Genomic DNA, 14341 nt, shown 5'->3' with positions numbered 1-14341 from the left:
TAATTTCAACGTTACACATTCTCCATTTATTATTTTAGGGGTTAATTGCTTCTCATGCTTTGACTCTCTGATAGCTTCCCCCAATCATTTATCACCATCTAGTGGATACATATTATTCTTCTCACTTTCTTTCCACAAACAGAGAATAGGAGAAAATGTTTGTCATTGAGATAAGTTTATCAACATAGACAACCCAATAAGATACTCTACATTTAAAATATATCCTTGGAATCGGATAATCCCAAAGCCTCTTTCCCTCTTTTGTGTCAATTTGTTTTACTTCCTAATCTTTCTTCCACTTTGTGACATGTAGTGCCTGTGCAGCTATGATTTTAATCAATGAAGGGAGACTTTGCTGTTAGTGTGAAGTCTTCTTGTCCTCCTCTTTGAAGGGGGCAGATATGCCAGGGTCCAGAATTTCCCAGTGATTTTATTTGATAGCTAATTAATGGCCTTCTGTGGTTTCCATGGCAATGCCATGCTTTGCTGCCAGGCTTATCCAAATGGGTACTCTGTTCACTCTTTTACCTTAGCATCAGCCTGTTAATCAGACACCATAGGTCCTTGGTTGCTGCATCAAACTGGTAAACACTAACTGAATTAAAATCTCACTTGAGGGCTTCAGGCTTCTCTTCCTCCCAGCTGGAGGGGAACCTTGTTAGCTCAGAGTGGGACCCAAGCAAGAGATACTTGGAAATCCACATAACTTTGTGTCCTTTTATAGAAAGTATTTTCACTTCACCTTTGAACAGATATTTCAATGTCTGAATCTCTGAATCTCTGTGTCCTTGAAAATTTATATATTTCCCTGATCTTTCCAATCATTTGATATTGCTGTATTCTCTTTGTAATATAAAGTGATGTAATTACTGTTGTTAGGGTAATGGGAAGAAACCTTTCTTGCACACACACAAGCACACACACACACACAGTTGGTGAAGTCTGGGGAAGAACTCGGGTTGAATGCTGTAACTGAACTCAGATGACGATTAGGTAGCACAGTGCATATGAAGATTGTCCTGTTACCTGTAAAGGGCTGTGTAAATATAAGGGGTTATTACGTTACGCGTATTTGGAACTTCTTGGAAGGTAGAGATGAAAGAGAAAGGAAGAGAGACAATTGAATTCATTCTTTAGGTCATAAGGCTTATGGATGGTTATTTCAACTTCTCATTAGAGTCGAAATCCTCACTTTCCTTGGAAGGATTATCATTTAAAAGGATACCCTTTGACACTATTATTTTTACTATTTTAACTGACCCTCAAGTACCCATACATATTTATTCCTTTGTGCTTTCGCATTCTCTGTTCCTTTGGCCCTTCTGCTCCTTGTTATTCGCCCAAGTCCTGTTCATTTTCAACACTCAGGATGAACATGTCCATATAAAGCCCGTACCAACTGCATGAACAGAATTCATAACTTCTTCACGTCTCCTCCCTCCCTGTGTGTGACCCCACAATAGCACTCATCATAGTGCACTGTAATTACTGTTTACTTTTTAATTGGTTCATATGTCTCTTTCCTTAATGTGTGAATGGCACAGAAGCATGGACCATTTCCTTCCAAATCTCATTTTTCTGGCACGCCTCATTCATCTACTAGGTGTTGAAGACATGTTTAATAATTTACTGACTTTCTGCAAAATCTTGTGCTTGATAAATAGCTGCTATGTGACCTCTGGCATGAAGAATTTCCAACCTAAATGAACACCGAATCCTCTCAAAATCTGAGGTCAAACAACTATGTTGGTGTGAAGTGCACATTAAGTGTTAAAGTTCGTATCAAAATATATGCTAATTCATACTAAAAACTGGAACATTACATTTGGAATTTCACTATGCAAAACACAGGATATATCTTCCCCTCCACTCCCCCCTGCGCACTCACACTGAAATAAGCTAGATAATTCTTTACTTCTTCTGCACTGAAGCCCTCTCCTTTCATCTTAAAATAAACTATAAGGGGGCAGGTATTCTCTTTGAGTCATATTATTACAGACTCTGGTGACCCCTGAGATAGTTTTTGTATTTTATATACAAAAGCATTGACATGAGGAAAAAATGCACATTCTAGGACTGGAACCAGTGAATGAAAGGTACACAGAAGCTGGTAAAGGTACAGAGAACCATCTAATAATTAGCTCTATTTTGTAACACAAGCTGGAATGAGCACTATTGCTCTCCCCCAGTGAAAGGGGAATCCAAGGAACGTGGAAGATAGATCTAATGAGCTTCCTGTTCCTGGAATGGTCCAGTTAGCAAACAAGGGTATCTCCCAAAGACAGTAAAGAGATTTGCACTGGGCAGACGTCGAGACCAGAAGAGTCCTATTTTCTCTCCCAACCCTGAAGTGTGTGGTCCTGTTTCTCTGCCAATTTGGAAATGAAGATTCGAAGCACCTCTAGCTAGTACCACCCTAGCAAAAAGATAAATGCAGAGTTCCTGGAGAACTGGTAAGAAATGGTATTTGCCCAAATCCTCTACAGAAGTGCTTTGAGTTTTCTTTCTTGCATCTCTCCTTTCAGTTTAAACCCCACGTCCCAGACAAGGCTTCTCAGTTTTCAGCGATGCCCAAGAAGTGGCAGTGTTAGTGTATTTGTGTGTCTGTGTGTATGTGTGTGTATTGAGTTAAAGGTCCTTTTTTTAGATACCTACCTGGGGAAGTCAGCCTGGCAGACCAATGCAATATTAAAACCTACCCTATTTTATTTTGGTTATTGATTTTTCGTCAAACTAAAGTTTACTATGCAAAGCATTTCTAGGAAATCTGACATCATTTCTTTTTTGAGATGGTAGGTAAAAGGGGTTTCTTGATTAAAAGAAAAAGAACTATCACAACAACCTGAGACTGAGAAACCCTCATCCCTTGGCAGTTTAGTCGGAGTAAACACAAAAGTGGCCAGCATGATTTAGACGGAGTCAGAAGGCAGGGCTCAAATCGCTATTCAGGCAGTAACCATGTGTAGCCAAGGGCTGCCATTTCTCTCTGAGGCTATTTCCCAAACTGAATCAAGGAGGTCACTAAGCTGATATCCAAGGTTCCTTACTGTTTTGAACACCCTGTGATTATGTGAATGCCTCTCTCCCCCAGTCCCACCTATTGCCCAGCTTCGATTAGCTTCAGTTTATGCAGCGTGAAAGAAGCTATCTGGGTGAGACAGAATTGTCATTGCATCCCCACCCTTCTGTGCAAATGAATCAAAAGAACCACAAGGAATTAAGGATAAAGAGGAAAGAAATCATAACCGAAGAAGAAATATCTTCTTTATCCATGTCCATTTCCTCCCACAAGGAAAAATGGCAGTGTCGGTTGTACATTACATATATCTTTCTTTTTAGTGTTTAATCTTAGCACCTGCACAGCAGAGATCTTTACAATTCATTGCATATGCTCTCTCTCATCTCCCCCCTCAATACAGCACCTGAGGCCTAAGAAGCAACTCCCTCCAAGCTCCTCCCAAGGCTGAGACCCTTCTTCGCGACAGAGTATAGAAATAACAAACATGCCCAACGGATTTATACAGTTGCTAGAATGTTTTCGTTTCCAACGAATGAAGATTTTTCCTCCTTTCCTTTGAATATTAATTAATTACATTTTACAAATTTGTGTTTGTTTTGCTTTGCTTGGTTCTGTTCTGTTTGTACAACAAAAGGGAACGTCCTGTGGCAAAGAGTCCAGGTTAACAGAGCTTGGCTGTCATCTGGTCTGACTGTTTGAGGATCTCGGTGTTGTAGAGGTCCAGCGCGTGGTTCACCCTGATGATCTCGCTGTTGGTCAGTTTCAGGCGGTGTTTCAGCATACACGAGAACAAGTCCAGCTGGGGCTTCCCCGGGGCCACAGGGGGGGCCAGGCGATTGATTCGGTCCCGAATATCTAACAAGAGGAGCATCACAGACGAAGAGGAGTAGAACTGGCCGCCCTGCGTATAGGACTGGTTGACCTGCTGCACGGCGCTGCGGAGGAGGTCGGCGTTGAACCTCAGGCTGTACCCGAACACCTGCACATCCGAGATCTTGATGTAGAACTGCCTCTTGGAGGGATCGGACAGGTCCACAGGGCCCTGGCCAGTCTCATTCCGTAGGAGGGTAGGTAGCCGAGTCCGACTACGTAGGTAGATGTGGACCGTCTCAAAAAACGTTTTCCACCGATTGCCCAGCAGGAGGGTCCAGTTGTAGCACTGGCTGTTCTGGAGACGGATCTTCTCCCAGCGCGGGTAGCCGAACTCCCCGAAGGGCATGTTCCAGCCCTCCGAGTGGCTCCCGCTGAAGGGGTTGATGTAGACGAAGAACATGGGGTCCAGGCTGCTGTTGCGCATCTGGCAGATGCGCATGGACATGCCGATCACCATGTGGATGAAGTCCATGCGGTTCTTGTTGCTCTTGAGAGTGAGGGACATGCGCTTGCGCCACCGGGGGTCAAAGAAGGTGTCGAGACGGATCTCGTTGCTGATGAAGGTGGTGTGGACGTAGAGGCGCGAGTCCATCTTCTGCAACAGGTACTTTAGCTCCAGGTCCTGGAAGTCCAGGTCGGTCTCGAAGCTGATGAACTGCTCGCTCCGCTCCGAGTCCACGTTCTGTGGTTCGCAGCGGCCTCGATACAGCTTGTAGCCCTTGTTGCAGGAGCCGCAGAGCGAGATGTTGGCCAGGCTGCACATGGCACAGCTGTTGTTCCCTCCGATGATGCAGGGGATGGGGCGCTGGCACAGCGTGGTGCTGCCGTGGCACACGCAGCTCCTCTGGCTCTCCAGGAAGGTTCCCCAAAACCCGTTCTCATTGCAGTAGAGAAGCGACTGGACCCTTGCAAGCCACTGCTGAATTGTCCTGAGGGGTAGAGGTGAGATGGAGAATGTTAACCATCATGGGTGGGCTTGTGGTTGTCCAGCTAGTAATGCAAAGTGGGGCTATGCTTATCCAACTGCTAATGCAAAGTGGAGCTGCCCAAAGAATGAAAGGACTGGGTAGAACAGTTATCATAGGAAGGGCACCTATGATAGTACTACAAGAACTACACTGTAGTTCCTGGTAGTGCCACAGAGCAGCTACTCGACCTTGTACTGTACCCTTCTAATGTTCAGTGTCCTCATCTGTAAAGGGAAGGGGTTGGAGTGAATGTTCTTTGAAGCCCTTGCAGCTCTATAATTGTATTACTCATTCGTCCCGCAGAAGTTTGATTCAGAAAATTAAAGCGTATGAACTCAAAAACCCCTGCCGGATGACAACAGATTGTAAAAGACCAGCAATAAGAAGAATTTAGGGGTTAATGCTTTTAACCTGCGCCAGGTGTTTCAACCCTCTTCACAGATTCCTCCCATGAGGTTATATAACATCCAAAAACTTCAACAAAAACAAATTATATTTTATATTACTCTGGAGATCAGGAAGTACTTCCATATTTATGGTCTTATGTGATCCTCCTAGTGGCTTTTCAGAACAGGTAAGAAAGATGTTATTTCCCCCATGTTTTCCAGAGCTCCAAACTCTCAGGTCAGTGAAATTTCCATCACAACATGTACCTCTAGGCCCCCCTCTCCACAGCCCCTCAACATGTTTATAAACAAACCCAAGCCTGTCCGCACATTCCAGCCTCTGAAACATTCCAGTGAAGGTACATACTAGATCAGATAAGAAGCAACAGAAGAATAGGTAAAAAGATGTAAGACAGTCAGCTTAGTGGCCTCTCATCTTTCCTCATTTCTGTGCAAGTCCCCTCTTCCACGCTACAAATAATCCCTTACATGTGTCTAGCACTTTTTACCCTGCACAGGGTACATTCACTCCCATTTCCTCACTTGAGCTTCACAACCACATCCCCAAAATAGCTTGGGACTTGAGGTCAGTCCGAGATCGCTTCAAATCCTGGCACGTCCACTCCTGAGCCCAGGGAATTCCCCCCACACCGGGCTGTGGTGAGGATGGCATGAATTGTTTTGTGAAGTCTTTGTCCCTAACTTGGTAGGTGTTTGTTAGGGACTCCATAAAAGTTAGTTCTTGTTATTCCTGCCAAGGGACTCTCAGCTCCACTTTCTAGACATGGTAAGAGAAGCTCAGAGGTGAAATCATACAATGAGTGAGTAGAGGAATCTCCTGGCTCGTAGCTCTTCAAACAAGAGTCAAGGAAGCCTTTCTTAAGGCTCTCACGTGCTGTGGTGATGTTGACGATGATGATGACCGTGGCGGCAGTGGTTCCTGATCCGCATTTTTGAAAACTGGAAATGGAAGCCCTTTTGCATTGTACTGCGTCTGGCAGGAAGTGCTAGCGATCTACCTATTCTATCATTTCCACTGCCAAGCCACAGTCACCAAGCCCAAGAACCATGAGGTAGGCAGTACCGCCTGATATTGAAAAGCATGTGTGTTGGCCCAAGCAGAACTGAGTTCGAGGCTCAGTTCTGTAACCAGGAACAAGATACTTCGTGTCTTTGAACCTCAGTATCCATATCTAAAAAGAGAATAATGAAGCCCATCTTAGGCAGTGAGGGAGAGGATTGAATGAGACGGTGTATTTAAAGCATTGAGCACAGAGCCTGGCATAGACCAATTATTAAAAAGGTAATAAGAAGTACTCTCATCCCAGAGAATAAGCTCTTCCTTTGAAGGCATTGAGACACTCTCAGGGATTTCACTATCCCTCTGGGGTTGGAGGGAAACCGTGTGGTTACTTGGGACATTTGGAAATGGATACTGTTGAAACGGCTTCCCAGGATGCTGTGCTTTAAAGGAGGTGCTTATCGGCTGAGAGAAAGCGGAGGAATAATTAGAGCGCTCTTTGAAACAGCTCTGCCTTTTAACTTCACAGAATGATCCTGGCTTTGGCAATGAAACCTCCCTCATAACATTCAAAACACTGTATTGAAACCCCTGGTTTTTTGGTCAGTTTCCCCTCCAGGCTCTAAGGCTGGAGAGAGGGGACCCCCTCCTTCCCTGAGCATCTAGCTCAGAGCCTGGCTCTAAATAAATGTTTCCTGAATGAATGAACAGACAAAAATTAATATTTTTCTTATTTATCACTTAAAAAACAAACAAACAAACAAACTCCTCTTCTCTCTCCCGAACTGCAGAATTAGTTTTCAATACCTTGCACCCGCACAGCTCCAGGCCTCCGCGCTCTCTGCTTCGTGGGACCAATCCCATTACAGCCTGGAGAACAGCAGCGGGCCCAGCCTTCAGGAGACGAAGCTGGAATGATAATGAGCCGTGCGGCTCCCAGCTCCCCAACCAGAGCATTGACTGAATATCGGCTATGAGTCATCTGATATTTTTGTGAGCCGCAGGGGCACGCCACACGTCTCTGATTGCGTGTGGTTCCATCTGACAAGAGCGTCATTTCAAAATGCCTCTTTCAAATGGCCCACACTTGCCCCGTCACTCCCTCTCCAAGTGACAGGACAGTACCCCATTTACAGCTCCTCTGTTCCCATCTGCAAGGCATTCTATAACCCCGTAGAGCGCCCCCTTTCTCGTGTCTCATCATTGGGACCCTTTGTCAGGACCGCATCCCCCCACTCCTTGAATCAATGCCTCATTGTGGCTGAGCTCTCAGCATTCTCAGTGAGGAAAAGAGGAAGATGCAAGTTCCCGGTGAGGCTGCCACAAGCAAAAGGCCGAGTGGCCAATTAGGATTCCAGCCCCGTCGAGCAGGAGGGACTGGGGACAGAGGCCCTCTGAGGCGCAGCAGAGAACTGCCTGGCACCTGCATCTCCTGACCCCAGAATAATCGTGAGGTTGTGGGCTGTATCAAAGAAGGCATTAATGATACTGCGAGAGGACTAAGAGGCGGGGCACGGGGAGGGGGGCTGGGAGCGCGAGGCCCAGGGAGAGGAGAAAGAATGGAGGAGAGAGATGGGGACTGGGGAAGCGTGAGGAGAGAAGGAACGGCCTCAGTGATGGAGGTGGAGGGGGAAACAGGGAGCCCGACCCAGGTGAGCAGACGGGGGCTGTGGACGAGGAGGGCTGGAGAGGGGAACGGTGACGGGATGAAATTAGTGTGGGCAGGATGGAAACGAAGACACTCAGGCAAGCCTTCATGCGTCGTAGCTCCCGGGGCCACGGGAGGGCAAACCATCCTTTTCTGAAAGGGGGGTGGGGGTCAGACGGAGAGCAATGTTATTGGTGAGCCCCGATTCCCAAGGTCAGTGAACGTTCCTTAGATTTCAGTCCTTCATTTTGAAGAGAAGAGCAAAACCAGACAAAACAAGCTCGTCCCAGTTTTTTGCATGCTTGTCCTTAGCACAAGCAACTTCTGATAATGAGGAGTCCACCTCAATCAGGGCAATCTCCTACACCTTCTCCATCTCCAGCAAGTGCTCTGGGTAGTAACTGCTGATATTCAGAAACCCTGCCACGCTGGAAGGCATGCAGCACCTTAAATCAGCCAAGGAATCAATGGCTCACAACCACCGAGTGCTCACTGTGTACCAGGCGTTGTGCCAGAGCTCTCCCAGAGCAGCATGGAGAACCGTCCACAGCACAGGTGAAGAGAGTGAGGCCTTGACAAGTGGGCTAAATTGTCTGACATCACAGAGTCAGTCCACATTCAAATACCAAGTTCTCTAACTGCAGCACCAGTGCACTTTCCGACGTACCACAACGTAAAATTATAACGACAAAGCCAGCAAGAAGGAGGAAGCAGTCCACAAGAAGAGAAATATATTGAAATAATGGAAAAATACTGAAACTTTGAATGTGTGAAGGGCCTATTATCACACTCCTTGCTTCCCCTGGACCTGCCAGGATCCCTCTCCTCCATTCACAGATAATTGGAGCTCACCGACAAGTGCTCAGGGAGAGGCTGGGGACCAGGGGTAAGCGGGAACGCGGTCTATAAATACCATTTCCCAGGCTGGCTGGTGACAGCCCACCTCAGCTCTGGCAACAGACGAGCGGCTTAATAGCTCCAGAGAGATGGGGCGGGGGCAGTTTTCACAGAGGGCTGACGCAGACCCACTGCAAGGCATTCAGTGTGTGGCAGTGAGGACCGCGATTTCAGATGCTTTTCTCTGTCCCTGGGGATCCAAAGCATCTTCTCTTTGCAGCCAAAGCTGAACTCCAATACATCCAAATCAGCATCTTTCTGCTGGATGGGATTGCAGTTCATTATGATGGGAGGGGTGGGGGGAGCAGCGGTGAGGGGAGGGCAGGAAGCTGCATTTTTATTCCTAAAGCTGGAAAACCCTGGGGCCTGGTAAGTAGGCTCCCACAGAGGTTATACATGAAGCTACTTGGACCACAGAAGCAGAAAACCTTCAAGAAGCAGCCTTGGAAATATCCAGCCCATCTCCCTCATGTTGAGACCTGAACATTGAGAGTTAGTTGCTTAGGTGGGGATCAATGTTTCTTGAGTGCTTTCTATATCATGGCAGTCAGCCTTTATCCTTACATCAGCCCCATGAGACAGGACTCCTTTGAGAGGAGGAGAGGGCATGAAAGACCAGAGAGGGACTGTGACTTTCCCATGGTCACACAGCATGGACGTAGAGCAGAGCTCAGGATTTCTGGATCCAAACCCTGTGTTCCCTCCATTCCCCGCTGTACTTTTCCTACACTCTCAAACCCAGGCTGGAGGAGAAGCTAGGCTCCGGGCCATGGGGACACCTCTGCTGCTCCCCTGCAGGCTCTGTCTTTGCCTCAGCCAGGATTTTCTGGCGACCTGACAGGCCTCCTGGTGACACAGCTGGAGTCGCTCATCATTTGGAGGACAGAGGCTATGCCACCCAGGGCTTCCCATCAGTGCTTTCAACAGGGCACGCCTCCCTTTCGGAACCACCTGGTGGGAAGCCCAGGCTGGGATTCCTAATTCAAGCAAACTTCCTGCTGATTTTAATTGGAGGTTTTGCCCAAGACAGGAATGCAGTGCCAGGCCAGTGGCATTTTAGGGAAGATCATAGGAATCGAGTGCCAAGGAGAAGGGGGGAACAGATTTAGGCTAAAATAGAAAACTATAATCCGTAAGTCCCATTTGCCTACCAGGAGTGTTTATTTAAAAGGGAGAGGAAAGTTTAAAAAATGAAATCAGAGTTCTGAATCAATCAATCATTCTTCTGTTAATTCCTAAGACTCTACAAATTGTGTACTCTATAGACCAGAGACTAGTGCTGGACTGGGAAGGCAAACAGTTGTTTTTAGGTTTCCGATGATGCACTGTTTAGGGGGTGTGCTGTGTATGACTCTGTTGTGTGTGTGTTACAGGAATAGTGCTGATACAAGATGAATATATCAATGGTGTCAGAATGCTTGGGGCTCTACTGAAGGAAGCCTCGATTTATGGATGTGCTAGGGTAAATTATAACTGGCCATCAGACCCAGTCTGTGTTCATCATTTTCCCCAGATTCATATTTAGCTTTAATCATTCCCCTCCTTGAGTTTCTATCATTGACTTAATAGTTTGTTTTCCTTCCTTCTGATAGTTCTTCACATAATGTCAAAGAGCCTCATGGAACAGCTCATAGCGATGGAAGAAAAAACCCAAAGAAGAATTTTGTGGTCCCTTGCCACGATGAAGATGCTTTCTGGTTTGGAACTGTGGAATGAAGGCAATAGGTCTTATTGGTGGAGGGCAGAGGCAGAGGGTAGAAGGGGGGAGGGGAAGAGCAGCAAAGAGAAAACCCGATGGAACCTTTAAATTAGGTTGTCAGGAGTTTAACTGGGGAGGATTATGAAACAATTTTTGCAAATTACATAGCTCTGTGTCTGGAAGGAGGTGACAGGCAACATCAGCTACATGTTCAAATTCAGCATTTTGCTTTGGGGCATGGATGTGCTGAGGGTAAGGAGGAAGGATCCAGAAGCTTCTTTAGGGCTGACAGAAATGCTAAAAGCGGCAGGAAGCTCCCAGGTGGAGAGCTGCCAGAGAGTTTTATTCTTCCTGGGCGGAAGTCAGGCAGGAGAATGACATACAGACCAAAGGTGAGAGAGTGAGAAGGGGCTAACCAGGTGTAACGGACCTCACCCTGAAGCACAGTGGTGGTCATCTAGATCAATGATCTGGGCAGTGACGGGGGGTGAGCCAGTTAACAGACATGGGAGTCAGTTAAGGAAATGCTGGATCTGTTCTACCACTATTTTGTTGTGGATATTTGACCTTGGATAAATCACTTCACCTCTTTGATCCTCAGTTTCTTTATCTGTCAAATGGGAAAGGTAACACCTACCTTACACTTTAACTTCAGATCAAGAATCAGATACGTGAAGCTCCTGGGAGGTTCGCAGTGAAAGGAAGCTATCTGTGATTGACCATTAACTATAATTATTACTGAGGGCAAAGGAAAACTGTGTTTTATATTCCTCTCAGGTAAAAATATTCCTCTCAGTTACTACAACAGCCCAGTTGATTATAGCTTAATGTCCTAGTCTCCCTGTCACTCACCCTCCACAGTTCTAATGAACGCTGTCACCATGATGCTTGAAGAAAGAGCTAGATGTGAGCTTTGGAGTCAGAAAAGATGGGGTATTGAATCAGAGCTCCGCTCATTACTTAACCTTGAGCTAATTGCTGGTCCTTTCTAAGCTTCAGTTTCCTCAACTACAGAATGGAATAATAATACATTACTTGCAGGACTGTTTTGAAGATCAGATAAGATAATGTATGTAGAGCTTCTAACATAGGTAGGTACACATTGTCTCTCATGAAAACAAACTATTGTGCTCCTCTTGAGCTCCCAAAGAAAATGGTCCCTTTGAAATAAGTATAGATTTAAAAATCCAGGGAAAGAATTCAATAAATATTGTTGGGTCCATTGAATATTGATATTAAAACAGCAACAACAACAAAACTCTCATTGATACTTAATCTCTTCTATACCCCAGAATCATTAACAGATGGATTGCAGATCTAAATGTGAAAAGTAAAATAATAACATCAACAAAACACCTTTTAGAAGAAAACACAGAGGAGCATCCCTATGACATTGGAGTAGTCAAAGATTTCTTAACACAGCTCACCATAAAGGGAAAAAACATGTTGATTAATAGGGATATATTAGGATTAAAACACATGAATCAAAAGATACCATTCAAAGAGTGAAAAGACAACCCTTAGTTAGAAGGGTTAGTTAGAAAATATATTTGCAATATCTTTACCCAAAGACTATACTTATAGTACATAAATAACTCCTACACTGGCTGGATGCTGGGCTAGTCAAAGGCATTTCATGCTGCCTGAGTTTGCCACTCCTTCCTGGGTCTCTTTAAACCAGAGTAGATGCAATTATCACAACTTATATTTTTCTTCAGAAGGTTCTCACTAAACTGTCTAATAAATGTGATTTGTCCCAGAAAAAAAAAAAAAGGACCAAACAGGAAAGTAGGCAACTGATAACGATGATATGAACGGGCATGTCATAAAAGAGGATATTCAATAGGCTAACAAGCACATGAAACTCCCCGTCATTAGTCATCAGGACCGCGCCAATTAAAACTGCGATGGGATACCTCTGCAGCAGGATGGCTGAAATAAAAATAAAAAGGATGAGAAACACTAAGTATGGGCAAGGATGTGGAACAATCAAAACTCTTCTATGCTACCTGCAAGAGAGATCATTCGTTCAGCAAGTTTGGAAAGTGGAATTAACTACTGAAGTATCTGTAAAGCTGAGCGATCCCCTCCCTAGTAGACACCCAACAAAAATGCACATAGACGTTCACTCAAAGGCGTGTGGGAGACAGCAGCACTCTGCCACAGCCCCAGCCTGAAGACTGTGCAAGTGACCACCGCAGCAGAATGGACGTCTAGAAACACAGCGGAATACTCTTGAGAATGAATATGCCAAAACCACACAAAACAATATGAAGGAATCTCACGGAAGAATGAAAGGTGAAAACAGCCAGATACCAAAGGGGCCACACTGCACAAAGAGAGGAAAAACTGAGCTACCGTGTGTGGAGCCATGAGAGGCATAATTCCCTGGAAGAGAAGGCTGATGGTATCGGAAGAGGACACAGTGGGTTTCTGCACCGCTAATAACGCCCTGTTCTTTGATCTAAGCGCTGGTTACATGTGGGAATTCATCCTGTGAAAATTCATCTTGCTGTACACTTAACGATATTTTCACTTGCTACATATCTCTAACACTTCCATAAAACATTTACCCCAAAAAATCGTCCTTTAAAACAACCAGAAAAACACTATTAAGGCAGCAATATGTTACATTTTTATATCACTTTTAAACTTTCTAAAGCTCTTCTGTTTGGTTCTCTGATTTAGATCTTCACGACTTTTCTGTGTCATAGGTTGGGCTGAGGGGTATCAAGGATTTTTAAGGATATGAAAAACTGGGCTCAGAGAGGTGACGTGACTTCCTGAAGGTCACCAGTGAGCTGTCCCATCACTAAGATTACAACTCACCCGGATGTGAGTTTGTTGGTCGATTTGGAGGGTGGAGGTGGGCAGGAGCATAGGGAAATGGTGCTAAAGAGGATAAAGAGCTACAGAAATTTTAAGAAATTAGTTATATTTCTGACTCAATCCTCTAAGCCTCTAGATTTTTTTCAGAACAAGAAGCCACTTCTGAGCCCCAGGGAAGGAAAAAAACCCTGAAAATCTAAAAGCAACAAAAAGGGTCTGGAGAGACTTATTTTCTTGCCTTACATCAACCAAGGGAGTCAATTCCCTACTTGCTACAGATGTACAGTGACAAACAGGGATGGGCATGGAGACATCCCTGGTAGCGCTGAGCTGAACAAACCCTGCACATCACTCATGGTGAAGCTCAGCTGCCGACACGCAGCTCCCTGCCCCTCACCCTGACTGTGCATCCTTGGGTTGCCATGGGGTTAGGACTTACTGCCTTCTTAACCTCCGTAAATAGAAAAGAAATGCACAAGATATTCTTAGTGAAAAGCTTCATTGCCCCATGGTTGGGAGGGTACTTCTAGGATTCTGTGACTGACAGCAGGCTACCCCGAGCTAGCCCAGGGTTATCTGTTGGCTTGTACCTCTTCCTCAATAGGACAATTTAGTACACACTCAGAATAGGTCCTTGCCATGAATTTGCCACCTCCTCCCAGGGTGCGTGCACGTGCACACACACACACACACACATCAGTAGGTCAGGGACTGTCAAAGTAGCAATTAACTCTGGTAGGTGGAGCTGTCTGCGTGTTTAGCGTGGCAGATTTTCAGAATTCCGAAGTGGAATGATGCCTAGACAAGGCTTAGTCCACGGGAAACAGAGCTTATGTGACTTGCCTGAGGTCACACAACTAGTACCTGGAAAGCCAGAGGCAGAATCTTTCCCTTGAGGAAGGAAGGACCCTGCACACAGCCACAAATGTAGACCGTTCATCTTTCCCCAACCTCTCCCAAGGGGACCGGCAGCCCTTTACCTGGGTGACTGTGCATTGGGG

The 14341-nt window shown here is 45.5% G+C and overlaps 1 protein-coding gene across 1 annotated transcript in view; it reads right to left on the bottom strand.

The window, feature by feature from the left end:
• Positions 1-3256: 3256 nt before the first annotated feature.
• The window catches only part of BRINP1 (BMP/retinoic acid inducible neural specific 1), a 181557-nt gene continuing 170472 nt past the window's right edge, over positions 3257-14341 (bottom strand). The window contains exon 8 of the mRNA XM_060013319.1: positions 3257-4821. Within this exon, the coding sequence (XP_059869302.1) occupies positions 3681-4821 (1141 nt within the window). The 3' untranslated portion in view covers positions 3257-3680. The remainder of the gene's footprint in view (positions 4822-14341) is intronic.

Source organism: Delphinus delphis, chromosome 6 (assembly GCF_949987515.2).
Source record: "Delphinus delphis chromosome 6, mDelDel1.2, whole genome shotgun sequence".
In the NCBI taxonomy this organism is placed as follows: domain Eukaryota; kingdom Metazoa; phylum Chordata; class Mammalia; order Artiodactyla; family Delphinidae; genus Delphinus; species Delphinus delphis.
The sequence above is the reverse complement of the archived record's forward strand: the minus strand, read 5'-3'. Positions and strand labels throughout refer to the sequence as shown.